This window comes from Xyrauchen texanus, chromosome 3 (assembly GCF_025860055.1).
Source record: "Xyrauchen texanus isolate HMW12.3.18 chromosome 3, RBS_HiC_50CHRs, whole genome shotgun sequence".
NCBI lineage: Eukaryota > Metazoa > Chordata > Actinopteri > Cypriniformes > Catostomidae > Xyrauchen > Xyrauchen texanus.
The window spans coordinates 10,389,921-10,407,696 of NC_068278.1; the positions used below are offsets into that span (position 1 = coordinate 10,389,921).

Here is a 17,776-nt window from a genome sequence, read left to right on the forward strand (position 1 = left end):
TCAAGAGTAGCCTAACATTGACTAAGGTACAATATCAGACATATTTGACACTTTTTTAAATGTCTATGTTAGATATGGGGGCAGTGGTGGCTCAGTGGTTGAGGCTCAGGGTTACTGACCAGAAGGTCGGGGGTTCAAGCCCCAGCACCACCAAGATGCCACTGTTGGGCCCTTGAACAAGGCACTTAACTCCAGGTTGCTCCAGGGGGATTGTCCCTGTAATAAGTGTCACTGTAAGTCGCTTTGGATAAAAGCGTCTGCCAAATGCATAAATATAGAGATATAGGAGAACTTGCTTCTTTGTGTCACTCGCTTCTCAAGAAGGTGAGCAGGCAGTGTGTGAGGTGAGGGATGGGTAAAATTTTGGATCAATAAGAGTGATTATTTAAAACAAAGTGAAGTCAGTAATCCACACTTTTGGGGTTGGAGTTTGGGAGCAGGGTTAATAAATATATATATATAACAAATTGATATAATACAGTCAACAGGAACGCTGCTGTTGACCCTATTACATTTTTTACAACTCGCTTTTGGTGCCACCCTGTGGACATTTCACCTCAACAACATTTTCCACTTCGGCCAATGGGGGCAGGTGTTTTGAATTTCAGTAAGCACAGACTGATTTCAGCAGAATGTGATCAGAGTGATTACGGCCCAGTGTAATATACATATATATATATATATATTTACATTTACATTCATACTATACTATATATACTATATTGTATCAGAATGTATTAAATATAGTTCAGTCATGACAACTCTTGGAAAGATTTAGCATGTTAATGTAAGTATGAAAGATTGATAGGATATTAGTCTTGGCGGGCTAGGTGTGCTACACTGCTGCAGATCAAGTACAAAGGCTTGCTACTGCTAGAACATACACAGACATACTGAGTTAAGCCTGTGGACATGCTGCTGCTGCACAATTTGACATAAATACAAAACCTGCTGCTGCACAATTAGACATAAATACAATCCCTGTGTATCAGATCTAGACAGGTGATGCTGGGGAGGTGCAGGGTTCAATGAATACTTTCACAGCATGCTGCACTGAAACCAGCTTACTTGCAAACTGAGCAAATTTAAATGTTTGGTGAAGAGAGAATACGCAAGTTGATTGGCCACATGGTTATACATCAAAGGACCTATCAGCTTACACACTGTGTTTCGATTGGCTTTAGATATCACATGTGAGCGAGCTGATTGGCTAACAGATCACAAGTTCAAAGAACCTACCAGCTTACACCATTCAGTTTCATGCCTGAACTTAGTCGTGTATAGGGTGATGTGTGTAATTTTTTTTATGTTAAAATACAGTACTTTAACCTAGCCTAGATTTACAAGCAGAGACAGCTGTAAAAAAGTAATTTGCTGGTTGATTCTAATTGCAAAGTGTAAATGCTGTGGCACTATTAAAACGTTGCACTGTTTGTTTAAGCATCACAGAGCTTGTTGCAATGAATTGCCTGAAACTCAAAGGATATAATTATGATACTTCCTATTATTTTGTCCAAATAAGTTATCTGAATGGAGATAATGTACAATCAGCGGGTTAGTGTCACAAAATAAACTTCAGCATGGTGATAAGGTCTCTGGACTGATGCAAAGGAGAGGGTTCTTGTATCACCCTGTCTGAGTTTATTTTGCAATAACGACTGGCTTTTAGCAAAGTCTTTCTAGCAAGTCAGTCCACTGTTGGCCATCTTTGGAACGCTCTCAGGAGGTTATTTCCAGTCATGCTAGTGCAGCTCCTATTTACTTGAATGGAGAACATCCAAAATCTCAAAAACGTTTGCTCTAGATTATGATCAAAATATATTTCAAATCAGCAATATCATCTGACAATATTGGAATCGTAAATTAGGCTTCTTTACCTCAGATTATGCTAAATTCTCGACAAAACATTTTCTCGACATGTATAGCTACTGCATATCGTTCTAAAGTTGATTGACAGATAATGTCTGAATCTAAAAGTTGTTGGCTCTTTTAAATGTAAGGCGGGACTTCCTTTCTATATCCGTTGACCATTGGGCATTTAGAGCTCCTTGGTTGAGCGTTCCAGTTCCCATTCATTTTAATAGAAATTACCCATATCTGCTAAAAAATCTCTGCTTTTAGTAAATTATTTTATTATGTGAGAAGTCAATACGGTTTAGTGATCGTTATACAAAAATTTAACTGCAGAATGCTACGATTGACCAAACAGGATCAAGTATTCCAGAGAAATGTGTAATACAACATGGAACAGCTGGTATATGATGCCTAAAAATACTTTCCAGGTAGGTAGATCCATTGGTTTGGAACATAACCTATGTCAAAAGCAAAATATTATGTATTTGTTGGATCAACTCTTAGAGGACTTTAAGAGTAAGAAATGGCCCTCAGTGTAAGCTGAAAAGGACACTGAGGCATCATATGTCCACTGAGGCAGCTGAATATTTCTGCTGTCATTGTGGCTGCAGACAAGGACAAATCAGATGTCATGTGTTGAATGCCATTTTCAGTGTCAGTAAGACTGTCAGCACAAAGAGAGCGTTTCAGTTTGTTTACCTCACAGCCATACATTGGAACAGTGGAAAATGTTATTGCTCCAACTTATTGGAGTTCCCAGTTATATTTTGCTCAAGTATGAACATTGTCTCAAACTACATCAATGCCTCTTTCAAGACAGCTTCTCTCAGTGTTTTAGTGGAGGTTTAACATTGCCTTTCAGTTCAGATTGACTTTAACTTGTGCTTCTATTCATAACAGGGTAACCTGGTGGCGATCAAACACGTGAACAAGAAACGGATCGAGCTGACCAGACAAGTGCTGTTTGAACTAAAGCATGTAAGAGAAGAAGTTTAATTGCAAGGGAAGGTTATGTATGGGTTTTAAAATGTGTGTGTGTGTGTGTGTGTGTGGGCAGGTTTCGGTGCTTTACGAGGACATTTTTGTAGGTGACAAACTGTAATTACAAGGGTATTATGCTATAAATGTGGTCTATGAGAAAATTTCTGGTGTCTCCATAATTCAAATCACTTAATCCCATTACATGTATTTCGTTACTCCCCAACACTGTATATGGAGAGTCCTCATAAGGATAGGCACACCAACTTGTGTGTGTGTTTGTCTGGGAGTAGCAGACAATGTATGTGTGTTCAGATAATTATTTATTAACTCAGAGGACAGACTCACTGCCTAAAGGTGGTTAAAACTCAACCTCTACCTCTTCCTGCACATTCTTAAGTGGGGGTGGGATGCCAATATGAAAAAGAGGGGTAGTGTGAGTGGATTTTTACAAAGTATTTCCAAAAGGGAGCACAGACTTACTGAATTATTGTCAATTAATCTATAAAAGAAATGTTAAAGACATGAAGTGGAAAAGTGAATCAGCAATGTTCTTTTGATATCTGATTGATATCTTGTAACTTTATGATGCAGCAACATGAAAAAGCAGCTCAGAGATGTTTGAAGTCAACATGTTATCAAAATTGAACCTATTCACATTTTTCAAAGTCGCAATCACGGTTATTCTTCAACCTTCAGTCATCTCAATGGAATCCGCGCGATCGTGAATTTTGCACGATGGACTTCCGGTGGTGAAGAATTTCCCCTCAGGGATTTCGCATGGAGTTTAAGTTTGGTGAATTTTGACTGGCGAATTCACTGCTTTGACCAATATGAAGTTGCTTGGTTTGGCATAGGGTTGGGCATTTTTGAGTAATTTTGTAGTCAAGTACTCTACAAAAAACGAGTACTCAATTAATGTTAAATTAAAATTCACGTAAAAAATTGCACGTATGACATGTACCTGAATCTTATATTTTGTTTTATTCACAAACGTTACCAAGAACAGTTTACAAAAATATATAACTTCAACAAACTATGCTTTTCTTTTGGGAAACAATACAAATTAACAATATGCATTAATAAAAATTGAAAAGAAAAGATTTAAAAAATAACAGTAAAAAACATATTGCCAATACTGATGGCGTTAGGGTTAAGCAATACATAAATTATGTGTCTACATAAAGGCTATCATATTTTTTATAATTTCACATGTTATTATTCAGAAAAACAAGTGGTGAAAGTTTGCTTTTAATAAACGCACTCTACCCATGTTAAGAGCTTCCGAGTTTGCTTTGCATTTTCTTTCCACCAATAAAAGCAAATCCTCATCTGTTGGTTTGCATGACTCCAACAAGAACGAATACAACTAGAGTAGAATTCAGTACGAAGTATTGCCACACTAACAACTCGATGACACACATCCAAAGCACCCCCAGTGAACTAAATTGTTACTGCAAGGTTTGGTAAAAGATTCAGAGGAAAATACAGTGTAATTCAGTAATGCTTATGGCAGGCAAGTACGTAAAGGAAAACTCATTTGCGATATTCGAGTAGTGTTTTTATTACTCGAGTAGCTGGTGCAGAACGAGTACTCGATTACTCGATTACTCGTGCACATCCCTAGTTCGGCAGTGACCTCTGTGTGGGTGGTGCTTTGGAGCGGAGAGCGGGCTCAAACGAACACTTTTTGGTTTTCTTACATTTGCGTAAATGTACTTGGGGCTTTTTTCACATTAATTTCACATGTTTCTAATACACATATGTGGTCTTGTTTCATGCATGCAGGTATACTTTTTTCGCAGTCTACCTCGAAATAAAGAAAGTAAAATGTTACAATGTGCCCTGCCTTTGGGTGTGTGGCATATTGTAACAAGACCAAATAACAGCTTAAAACGCCCCTCTAACAACTTTATCTGATCTAATTAAAAAGCCTAGAAGATAAACTACATTTTCATGTCAATAAAAGCCATTTATTGACTTTGTCATATAGCAATAATTTTGACAATTGACAATAAATACACAACAAAGCCACAGCACTGACTGAAATAATGCATGGATTGATGACAAAACACACACACACTCCCACACATACATGCATTAAGGGGAATTATGTCAATTACATATCTGACTGCATGGAATTGCATATCGCTTTTTGTAATCGGGGCACATTTTAACGCAGTGTTACAACATGCCCAGTCGGCGCAACTGGGATTTAAACATGGCTGGTCACTTCTTCTGGCTATCTGAGAGTTAAAAGATTATGTAAGATACTAACTGTAAGATTGGAGATTAAAATGATGCCAAGTTTGCCTCATTTTAAATAAACAGTAAAAACAGAGACGAAAATGTACTTTCATGTGAATTTTTACTTTTGCTACTTTAAAATGAACTTTTGGTGATATCTTCCAAAGTTTTTTTTAATTTTTCCACAATTTATTTTTTATCTACACAGTGTTGGTATGGCAACAAGTAAACACATTTTGTCTTACCATTGTGTGTGGAAATGTTTAAACCACGTGTTACAACTAGCCTCACGTTAGTTTGTGTCCCGTGCTCCCTTGCACAGTGACACTGAATCTTCTCAATGGACCAGGATATCATTTTAGTGCAAATTTCACACATGCTCAATATTCGACCATGCCTTCTTCGCCCGCAGAGGTAGATGTGATTGCGCCTTAATGTTCTAGGTCTTATTGTGAATGATTTATCAAAAATCTTTCAACAAATTGTACTAACGTGTTCCTGAAACGACTTACCTTTTTGGATGACACCACCAATCCCTCTAATTTTTCAACCACTCTCTTCCAACCATCTTGCTCCATTTGTCCACTTGTTTGCTATCCAATCAATTTCTATTTGATAAAAGTCCCATCCTAAATTTTTTCTTGTTGAATATCATGTTTTATCCACAAATACATCACATTATCTGTGTAAAGTTCTATCCAAAATTATAACTTCGTTGTCATCATGGCGCAATGGCGGGAAACTATGTGTGGCAGGGCGGAGTTGATGCTGCACACCCGGCCCCTAATCAGGCTGATCAAACCTGAGAGGGATAAAGGCGACCGTAGGTGGCAGTTTGAAGGAGAGAGAACGACAGGCAGCTGCCCTGTTTGTTAATTTTTTTAAGTTAACTATTAAAAATATGATTTATTGCCAAGCCGGTTCACTCCTACTTTCTTCCAGACTCTTAATCATTGTTACACTATGCAAGCGATTTTTCACACTAAAATCATGTTAACACTAAGAAAGAAAAAATATTTTCTGTGGTTATCAACATTATGCCACAGATGCTGTCAATTGCGCTCAACTTGTATTGAACCCGGAACATTTCTTTAACTTGGCAATTAAATCAACTGATACCACTTCTGGTTTATTCGTCATGCTTGAAATGGAGGTCATCTGGGTATTTCATGCATACAGAAAATTCTCATACTACTGTATGTATGCACAGTATACTGCAGAACTAGTATGCTCTTTTCTGTCTATGATTTAAGCCCAACATGATTCAGGATTATCCTGAAAACCCCTTAAATCCTCCCACTGCAGTATTATCTGTAGCCTGAATTTGTTTTGATGCTTTATCCTGGGGGAAAGCGCATAAGACCTGCTGACTTACGGCCAGTCAAACTTGCCCAGCTTTGATAAGAAACATAACACGGCCACACAGAAGCATTCTGAAGTGGCAGGCCTGCAGAGAGCAGCCCTAGCGGTTTGATAAGCTGTCAGGCCAGAATGCAGTAAAGGGCCAGACAGATGACAATGGGAACTTAACTAATTCTTTCCCAATGACTTTTGCCCCCACAGTTATGTAGGTCAAAGGTTGTGCTAAGTAAAGTTTACATGGTCTCACATCATCTCTGTGAATGATGGTAGATGTTTTGCCATGTTCACATTTGGGGCTTTTCCACTGCATGGTACGGCTCGTCTCGACTCGACTCTGCTTACTTTTTGGGGGTTCTCTTACGAGAGGTTCTCTTGTAATGCGTAAGCAAGCTTACGCTACGGGAAAGATTCATCTTTTCTGAGATATTGAAGCCAAAAAATCATCCTTAATTTTGTATCCATTGTCAACACAGTGCAGCAACTGCATACCTTGAGCGGGCTAGCTAGCGAGCTCATAGGTTGCTCTGCGGCAACTGCTGCAGCCTATAGACAAACTTGAGTGAACTTGCGTCCAATGACAGGCGCCCGCGCCGTCACTGCATCAAAGCCCGCCAAAATGGGCGTGGCTAGAGTGCATATAAGCGTAAGTTCGTAGGCTGGAACCCTGATTTTCATCTATTCAGCGAAGCTCTTCGCATCTCTGAACTGCAGAAGCCGCGTCGCCGTTCGAGGGGCATCTAGCAAGCTTGGACAGCGCTCGAAGAAGCCGGCCGTCTTCGCCACCTTCAGCCATCCTGCGAGCTACGCCATCCGGCGACGTATCCTTTTAGAGCAAGCAAGTTCCTCAGCCGAACTTCACAAAAAGAGCAACGAGCGTCTTTTTTAAGATGCCTCGCACCACCTGCGCCTCATGTCGCGCCCCTCTCAGCGCCGGAGACCGCCACCTCATCTGCGCTCTCTGCCTGGGATTGGAACATGCATAGCTCGCCCTCGCTGACGGCGGATGCGACCTCTGCGAGGACCTTCCGATGTCGACCCTGCGGGCTCGACTCGAAGCACTCAAAACCGAAGCCGCCGCGCGCTTTCGTTCGCCACGCAGAAAGAAGCGCCGCTCCCAAAGGCTGCCGGAACCGGTGTTAGAAGCGACTACCTCGCCGGAGCCTCTCCCTCGAGCCTCGCTTTCACCCTCCCCGCCCTCCGGGACGCCGCAGTTGCCGCCGAGCGGCCGCACTGTTGCCATCTCGGATGACGAGGCGGAGGATAAGGGCTGCTGTTCCATCATGGCTTCGGACAGCGAGGAGTGGTCAGGCTCCCAAGCCTCCTCCTCGGCCCAGGAATCCAGCAGGACCCGCGCCGGAGTCGAGGAAGAACTAACGCCTCCTCACACAGGCCGTCAACCGCCTCGGGCTCGAGTGGTCACCGCCCTCTGAGCAGGCTCCCAACAGACTCGACGGCTGCTTTCTTCAGAGCCGTCGCCACGCGGCGCCCACGCCCTTCCTGCCGGAACTCCACGCCGAGCTCTCTAAATCGTGGAACGTGCCTCTCTCGGCCAGGAACCGATCCCACGTCTCCACCTCTCTTGCTCTGGTGGACGGCGCCACCGAGAGGGGCTACTCTTCCATCCCCCCGGTCGAGGATTCGGTAGCAGCACACCTTTGCACGCCCTCCGCGAGATGGCGGTCTAAGCCAGTGCTCCCGTTTAAGGCCTGCAGAACTACTTCCGCCTGTGTTGGCCAAGCCGCATCTGCTCTGCATTCCATGGCCATTTTACAGATCCTCCAAGCGGACCTTCTCCGAGAATGGGATGAGAAAGGCAGGCACCCAGAGGCTGTTTCAGATCTAAGGAGCGCAATGGATCTCGCCCTTCGCGCCACCAAAGCTGCAGCTCAAGCCCTAGGGAAGTGCATGGCCGCGCTGACTGTGACCGAGAGACACCTATGGCTAACACTAGCCGATATGGGAGAAGCTGAGCGCTCCACGTTCCTCAACGCGCCGCTCACTCCGTCCGGTCTCTTTGGTTCCGCGGTGAGTGGCATTGTTGACCGTTTTTCGGAAGTCCAGAAAGCCACCCAAGCCATGAATCTCTTCCTGCCTCGTCGCGCTAGCTCCTCTGCAGGCCGCCACGGACCAGCCTCCTGCGAGCCTCTTCACAGCGCCCAGCTCAGCAAAGCCAGACTTCTCAGCGTCGACAGGGCGGCCGCCCTAGAACGCGCTCAGACAGCCGCCGCAGACCGCCGCCCCCCTGCGGGCCTCGGCCTAAGATTGCACTGAAACCTGAGCAACCGAAGTTCTCCTAGCTTTGTTAAGGAAACGACGGCTCAGTCCCGCTGCGGCCGGACCACCATCAAAGCTTCGCCCCCTGTCAGTCCCCTTCTCTCAGGCTACTGCAGTGGTGGATTCAGCAGCCAACAAGCCGGTGATACTGCCCGCTTGCCTGCACTTAAATGCCGTTTTCACGGCTAACAAAAGAAATTTTGTGAAAAGCAAACATGCCTTATGTGTAGAAAATGTGCCCACAATCCAGTGTTCACCCCTACACACAAGCATTACACTTCCCGTGTCCCTATCAGAGCCCACTCACATAAAGCAGGCACAGCCAGCTCGAGTGTTAGAGTCAATAAACGCGCCCACGAATCCGTGCGCGCGCCCCTTCTCTGCCCGTGCCCGTGACTATGCTCGTGCATCACTTCACAGATGTGACTCTTTCCCCATTCACCTCAATCGGGAAGTCACTCACAGAACAGCCTGTCCCTGCTGCCTACTTTCAGATTCAGATAAATCCCCGTCACAGGCCATTCTTGAGATTCGCCTTCGACGGCCAGGTTTATCAATACACCGTCCTTCCGTTCGGCCTGTCTTTAGCACTCCGTACTTTCACGAAGTGCATGGATGCGGCGCTCGCACCCCTGCGGAGTCAGGGCTTGCGAATTCTGAACTATTTGGATGATTGGCTGATTTTGGCACAGTCACATACGGAGCTTCTGTCTCACAGGACAGTTCTCCTCAGTCATCTGAATAGTTTGGGCCTTGCAGTCAATTGGACCAAGAGCTCACTACAGCCCAGTCAGGCAATTTCCTTCCTTGGAATAGAACTAGACTCCATGGCGATGACGGCTCGCTTATCTACACGGCGCACGCGCCGTGTTCAGCGACTAGCCGCGTCCTTTCAGATGAACAGCCTCATGCCTCTGAAAAAATTTCAGAGAATGCTAGGTTACATGGCTTCAGCCGCAGCAGTACTTCAGCTGGGCTTACTGTGCATGCGCCCGCTTCAGCATTGGCTAAACACCCATGCGTCTCGCCGGGCTTGGGCCACGGGCCGCCAGCCGATCAGAGTGACTCAGACCTGTATCTCAGCTCTGCAGCCCTGGGCAGTGGCCGAATGGTATCAAAAGCTCCTTCACATAAATTGTCTGGAAATGATAGCGGTCGAGTACGCGCTCGTGCGCTTCCTCCCGGTCATTCAGGGTCACCACGTCCTGGTCCGTTCGGACAACAGATCTGTGGTATCCTATCTAAACCGTCAGGGCGGTGTCAGATCCAGGAACCTCTTCCATCTGACAAAACGCATACTGAGTTGGTCCCAGTGCCACCTGCGCTCGCTGAGGGCGACGCACGTGCCAGGCCACCTGAACGGCGGCCCAGACAGACTGTCCAGAGACAAGATTTCCCCAGGGGAATGCTCCCTGCACGCTCAAACAGTCCAGAAGTTATGGAGTATATTTGGCAGAGCAGAGATAGACCTCTTTGCTTCAGAAGAGAATTCTCACTGCCCAGTATTTTTCTCGAAAAGCGAGGACGCGCTGGCCCAGGACTGGCCCAACCGCCCGCTTTACGCCTTCCCTCCCGTCTCGCTATTGCCACAGGTAATGCAGAGGATCAGGGAAACGCGTCACTCGGTGCTCCTCATAGCCCCGCGCTGGGAGAATCAGACATGGTTCCCGGAGCTTACGCGGCTGTCACTGACAGCCCCGTGGCCCATTCCAGTGAGAGCAGATCTCCTCTCTCAAGCTCGCGGCACGATCTGGCATCCCCACCCAGAGCGCTGGGCGCTGCACGCGTGGGTGATCAACGACTACCCGTCGCTTTGCCAGAAGGAGTAATAAACACTATCATACACGCTAGAGCCCTTTCCACGAGAAGACTCTATGCGTCCAAATGGTCTGTGTTTTCAAAATGGTGCACCGACAGAGACCTGGACCCATGGACATGTGGGGTGTCGTCGCTGCTCGTGTTTTTACAAGAGCTGCTGGATAAGGACAGATCCCCATCCACGCTCAAGTGTACGTGGCGACCATCGCGGCGTTCGCTGAACCCCTGCACGGCCAGTCACGGGGAAAAAACGAGCTGGTCATCCGCTTCCTCAGGGGAGCTAGAAGGATGAACCCCCCGCGCCTCCCATCGGTTCCTATCTGGGATCTTTCTGTAGTTCTCGAAGCTATGAAAGCCCCTCCTTTCGAACCGCTTCAATCCGTGGATTTGAAATACCTTTCACTCTAAACCGTTTTTCTGACTGCCCTGTCATCAGTTAAACGTGTGGGAGACCTTCACGCGCTGTCTGTCAGCGCTGCGTGTCTTGAGTTTGGACCAAGTGACTCCAAGGTCATTTTAAAGCCTAGACACGGCTATGTCCCCAAGGTGATCGGTACTCCTTTCAGAGCACAGGTCATTTCCCTATCGGCGCTGCCAGCATCCGATAGCGAACGCGACGCCAATCTCCTTTGCCCAGTCAGAGCACTGAGATTGTATACTGCGCGCTCCGCCTCTTTCAGATGCTCTGAGCAGCTTTTCGTTTCGTTTGGAGGGCGCACCTAGGGTTTCGCCGCCTCGAAACAGACACTGTCTAGATGGATAGTGGACGCTATTGCTGCCGCGTATGCGTCAAAAGACCTACCATGCCCGTTAGGCATTAGGGCTCACTCCACTAGAGGCATGGCCTCCTCGTGGGCATGGTCCAGCGGGATTTCCATTCACGACATATGTGTGGCAGCGGGCTGGGCTTCCCCCTCCACCTTTGTCAGATTTTACAATCTGGAAGTGCCCGCCCTGCAGGCGAAACTACTAGCGGTAGTTCAACACAAGTTCACTCAAGTTCGTCTATAGGCTGCAGCAGTTGCCGCAGAGCAACCTATGAGCTCGCTAGCTAGCCCGCTCAAGGTATGCAGTTGCTGCACTGCGTTGACAATGGATACAAAATTAAGGATAATTTTTTTTCTTCAATATCTCAGAAAAGATGAATCTTTCCCGTAGCGTAAGCTAGCTTACGCAATACTCGTTCCCTCTTCTAGAGAGAACCGAGGTTACGTAAGGTAACCGATTCGTTTTCTTGCTTGAATTGATCAGTTGATAGGAATATTCCTTATTACAATCCGGGGACATTATTAATACATTTTTTGAACACATTATATTTTATATAATTAATCGCACTGAATTAACGTGTTAAATTGACAGCCCTAATATTATTAAAATTTTTAATGGTCGTATTATTTGACATACGTAATTGAGTTTTTCAAAATAACTAGAAATAAAATTAATCTTCACCATCATACAGGATTAAATTCAGAATTCATTTTGTTGTTATTTATAGATAATTTAGAGATATGTGCAGTTCTAAAAATTATATTATGTTATAATATATTACAGTATATTATATAATATTTTCTATGGTCATTGAGTTATTCAGAATTGATAAAAATTAAATTACAGTCTTCGTTATCATACATGTTATAAATCAGAACTCATGTTATCGTTCTTTTTTTTTATAGATGAGAGATGTTCAATTCAACCATCTGACGAGGTTTATTGGTGCTTGTATTGACCCACCAAACATCTGCATTGTGACAGAGTATTGCCCCAGGGGCAGTCTACAGGTAAACACACTTATTCATATGCTCGAAATAAATTAAATATTGTTTTAACAATTTATTTCTTATTATCCTATGATCATACTGTGAATCGCAGTGCAAATGATTTATGAAAGGATGACATTTTCATAGCTAATGTTGTAATGCATGCTGTTCTTATTATTTCTGGGAAGTAGTTGGCAAATGTAGTAACTGTAGTTACTGAAACTGTATTACATTGTTATTTCAATTCAGTAATTTCTACATCTATTACCTTGTTTGTAGAAGTTAATGACCTTGTTTGAATTAATGTCTTGTTTTCAATGTTTTCTGCAGCAGTACTTCAGAAAGTGGGTTATACTTTTATAATGAGTGGGTTGTATGTCAGCATACTGTAAACAAAATAAAGTCTGCATATTAAAGAAGTTTTAGAGTGTTGAATTTTCAAGTTTTTTCTTTTTTTTTTAGGACATCCTGGAAAATGAGAGCATCAACTTGGACTGGATGTTCCGATACTCTTTGATCAATGACATTGTGAAGGTTTGTGAGGAAGCTAATACTCTATTCAATAGTATGTGGATACTTAAGATGCTCATTTAATTGCGTTACATAATAAAATATCAAACCAAGTGGCATTTATTTTAATCAATATAGCACAAGCACACATTTCAAGCAAAATATTTCACCAAAATTTGTAAGGTTTGAAATGTTATGCAAAATATACTATTCAAAAAGAAGATAAAAAGTATTTGGACACTTTCTTGTTGTCAAATGTTAGTGGGACATGCCCATAGTTGTGATGATCCACACTGTTTACTCAGCTAAGACATCTGTTAGCTGAGTAACTTCATACATCCACTAAAATCACCTTGGGAACAGTTGCAGAAACGGCTCTGAAAGTGACGTTAGTTCTGAGAGGTCGAGCATCATTTATGTACAAATGCTACTTGGTTTGATGCTTTATTATATACAGGTAAGGCAATTACATTTTAAGTGTGGCTTAAAGGTATAGTTCACCCAAAAATTCTGTAATCATTTATTCACCCTTATGTTGTTCTAAACCCTTATAATTTGTTTCTACCGTGGAACACAACAGGAGATGTTAGGTTGAATCTTTGTCTCAGTCACCATTCACTTTCATTTAATCTATTTTTTTCATTCAATAAAATTGAATGGTGGTTCAGGCTAACATAAAGTCAGTTCAGTTAGATATATATATATATATACTTAGTATTTTTTATGAAAAACACATTTTATTTATTTGTTTCTTTGTTCCCCGTCTGTCACTCACTTCGACGTTGAGTCGAAGAAACGACACTAGGGGTCTCTCTTGAGAGCCTTTTGCATCTCTGATCTATGAGAAAAGGCCAATGAGAAATTGGCAGACAGAATTTGACATACGGGTATAAAGGGAGGGAAATGCGTCTGTTTCATTCAGAAATTTTCTTCGGAGCTGACCGGTTGTGTATGCAGCGAGCTGCGAGTCACACACTGTTCTTCCCATCTCTGAGCGATTGCTATTGGATCTACGGTGCATATCAGCCGCTTTTTCCTTCTCTGCACAGCAGTGCAGCTTTGCCCCTGGGCTCTTCGACAGCGCAGTTAAAATAGTTATTTCTCTAAAATAATTATTTTCTCTAAAAGAGCATATACACAGCTGGCGTTGAACGTCCTTTTCAGGACGCATCTTTATAAAGATGCCCTTCCAGCCATGTGTAGTTCCTGGATGCGGTAGAGTGCTCTCCGCTCCTGACGGCCACAGGCGCTGTTTCGTGTGTCTTTGCAGCGATCACACCGAGGCAGCATTTGTGGTTCCTCATGTTCTCATTGTGAAAACATGACCATGGCAACATTGCGGTCGCGGCTTTCCTTCCTCAGAAGGAACGCCACTCCAGCCACCCCCTGTGTCGCTCCTTCTTCCCACGGGATTGAGGACGACCCAGCTGGCGATGGAGGCGATTTGGGTATGGCAAATGATGAGCTCGCAGCTGCATCGGAGAGTGGTCCGGAGACTGAAGCGGATGACTTGACTGGGCTGCCGCGGTCGGGCCAGCACGCTAAGGCTGACGCCCAGATATCCTACATGCTTGCCCGGGCTGCCATTAGCATGGGGCTGGACTGGAACCCTCTGTCCTCCCCACAGCCTTCGTGGCTCGATGATTGGTTCCTTGGGTCTGCGTGCCCCCCGGTTCCTTTCTTCCCGGAAGTGCATGATGAGCTGACGAGTTCGTGGAGAACACCCTTCTCCACTCATCACCGTGCCTCTCACTCATCCGCTCTCACTACTCTCGACGGCGGAGCGGCCCATGGGTACACGGCGGTCCCCCAGGTGGACAGAGCGGTTGCAATCCACCTGTGCCCCGAGAACACCGCCACCTGGCGGGGTCACCCTTTGCTCCCCTACAAGGCCTGTAGGATAACGTCTTCATTGACCTCCAAAGCCTACAGCACCACCGGACAGGCCGCTTCTGCCATGCATGCCATGGCCCTCTTGCAAGTCCACCAGGTCAAGGCTCTTAAAGATCTGCACTTGGGTAGTTCTGATCCCGACATGCTGCAGGAACTGCGCTCAGCGACCGACCTCACCCTCAGGGCCACGAAGGTTACAGCGCGGTCGCTCGGGCAGGCGATGGCCACTCTCGTGGTTCAGGAAATGACATCTGTGGCTGAACATGGTCGAGATGCGCGAAGTGAAGAAAACACGCTTCCTCGACGCACCTGTCTCCCAGTTCGGCCTTTTCGGCGACACTGTAGAGGACTTTGCCCAGCAGTTCTCAGCAGTGAAAAAGCAGACGGAGGCCATATCTCACATCATGCCCCACCGCAACTCCAGCATGGGCCTCTGCGGGGCCTAAAAAAACACAGCTCCACCTCAACCCGGGCCCAGCTCTCAGCCCCAGCGTCGAGCACCCCTCAGGAGGCGCATGATCCCCTTCGAGGACCCGGAAGGCCCTCAAACATTCCTGACACGGACGACCCAGGGACCAAGATGTTTGCTCTGGAGCTGGTCCCCCAGTGGAGGGCCGGGAGAAGAATTTTCAGTTAAGTTTACTTACTTTGCCGCACCCCCTTTGGGCTTCGGTACCCACATTCTCAATAAAAGAGAAATTCCCTTTGTCTCTGGGTCACCTGCCCCGCAAATGCCATTCTCACAGCACTCTGCCGCCACACCTCAACAGTCCCGGCACATTGGACGCAGACCTTTGGACGCAGCCCCATGACTGTTGTCCCCCGGAGCCTTGGAACGCGTTTTTGCCTCCCGACGCCGCATTACCTACTCCGCCCAGCCGGGTACGTCAAAAAAGTCGTCCCCTTAGTGGCCCTAGCACGGAGCTTGGACGCATGGCTCTCGCTTCCCAATCTGTCATGCTGGCTGGCCAGGGCCATTCGACTCGGTTATGCAATTTAGTTTGCCAGGCTCCACTTTACCGCAGTACACGGCGAAGATGCCAAATCCCTGCGCACGGAAATCGCTACTCTCTTACTCAAAAACGCGATAGAGCCTGTCCCTCCAACCGAGATGAAGAAGGGTTTCTACAGCCCTGTTTTCAACCTGGCTTTACACAAACTCCCGTTCAAAATGCTCACGCAAAGACACATTCTAACTTTTGTCCGGTATCTAGATTGGTTTGCAGCGGTAGACCTGAAGGATGCGTACTTCCACGTCTCAATATTGCCTCGACATCGACCCTTTCTACGGTTCACGTTTGACGGCCAGGCGTATCAGTACAAGGTCCTCCCCTTCAGCATGTCTCTGACCCCTCGCGTCTTCACGAAGGTCGCAGAGGCAGCCTTTGCCCCGCTTCGGGAAGCAGGCATCCGCATTCCCAACTAGCTCGACGACTGGCTCATTCGGGCCCACTCCCGAGAATTACTATGCGCCCACAGGGACTAGGTGCTCAGGCACCTCAGCCGTTTAGGGCTTCAGGTCAACTGGGAAAAGAGCAAGCTCACCCCGGTTCAGAGCATCTCTTTTCTCAGCATGGAGTTAGACTCAGTCTCAATGTTAGCGCGCCTCACCAACGAGCGCATGCAGTCAGTGCTGAAATGCCTCACCGCGTTCAGGCCGGCACGGCGGTCCCCTTAAAACATTTCCAGAGGCTCTTGGGGCATATGGCATCCTCCGCGGCAGTCGCACCACTGGGGTTGTTGCAAATGAGACCATTTCTGCACTGGCTCCAGACTCGATTCCGGAGACAAGCATGGCGCAGCAGCATGCACCGTTTGTTCATCAACCCCGCCTGGCGCCAAACTTTCAAACCCTGGACAGAGTCCCCTTGCAGCAGGTATCCTGATGTGCAACGGGCACGCGTAGGTTTCTCCCGCAAATTTAAGGTAACACGTCTTGATTCGATCAGACAGCACCACCACAGTAGTGTACATAAATCGCCAAGTAGCGTACGGTAGCGTACATCACAGCTCGCCCTTCGTCTCCTCCTTTGGAGCCAGCAGCGACTCAAGTCGCTCACATCCCGTGCAAATTCAACGATAATGCTTGCCCAGTGGAGAGTGGAGGCTTCACCCCCACTCGGTCAAGCTGATTTTGGAATGGTTCGGCAAGGCCCAGGTAGATCGGTTTGCCTCTGGTATGCCCGAACGGAGGCTCCCCTCGGGGCAGATGTGCTGGCACACAGCTGGCCTGCATGGTTGAGCAAGTACGCATTCCCCCCAGGGAGCCTATTTGCACAGGTGCTGTGCAAGGTCATGGAGGACGGGGAACAAGTCATTCTAGTGGCTCCCTATTGGCCCACTCGGACTTGGTTCTCAGATCTCATACTCCTCACGACAGCCCCTCCCTGGCAAACCCCCCTTAGGAAGGACCTTCTTTCTCAGGGACGGGGCACGCTCTGGCATCCGCACCCAGACCTCTGGAACCTCCACATCTGGCCCCTGGATGGGATGGAGAAGATCTAGCTGATCTACCACATGCTGTCATAGACATGATCAACCAAGCCAGAGCCCCTTCTATCAGGCAACTTTACGCCCTGAAGTGGAGCTTGTTCGCAAATTGGTGTTCTTCCCAGGCTGAAGACCCACAGAGGTGCGCAGTTAGGTCAGTGCTTTCATTCCTGCAGGAGAGGATGGATTGGAGGCTGTCCCCCTCGAATGTGTATGTAGCTGCCATCGCAGCCCACCACGACACAGTAGACAGCAAGTCTTTGGGTAAGCAGGACTTAGTTATCAGGTTCCTAAGAGGCGCCGGGAGTTCAAGACCCTCCTGGCCGAGCTTGTTCCCCTCCTGGGTTCTCTCACTGGTCCTCTCAGGCCTTCAGAGACCCCCCTTCGAGCCGCTCGAATCAGTCGGACTCAGTGCCCTCTCCTTGAAGACAGCCCGCCTGAACGCGCTCGCTTCCATCAAAAGGGTCGGGGACCTGCAAGCGTTCTGAGCTTTAGACGTTCTGAGCAGCTCTTTGTCTGCTTTGGTGGATAGCGGAAAGGGAACGCTGTCTCCAAACAGAGGCTTTCCCACTGGGTAGGTGACGCCATTACAT

The 17,776-nt window shown here is 46.5% G+C and overlaps 1 protein-coding gene across 1 annotated transcript in view; it reads left to right on the forward strand.

Moving 5' to 3' along the window:
- Positions 1-17,776, forward strand: part of npr2 (natriuretic peptide receptor 2) — a 108,952-nt gene that overhangs the window by 52,221 nt on the left and 38,955 nt on the right. Inside the window, exons 10-12 of the mRNA XM_052105133.1 lie at positions 2,755-2,832; positions 12,207-12,311; positions 12,753-12,824. Of these exons, the coding sequence (XP_051961093.1) occupies positions 2,755-2,832; positions 12,207-12,311; positions 12,753-12,824 (255 nt within the window). The remainder of the gene's footprint in view (positions 1-2,754; positions 2,833-12,206; positions 12,312-12,752; positions 12,825-17,776) is intronic.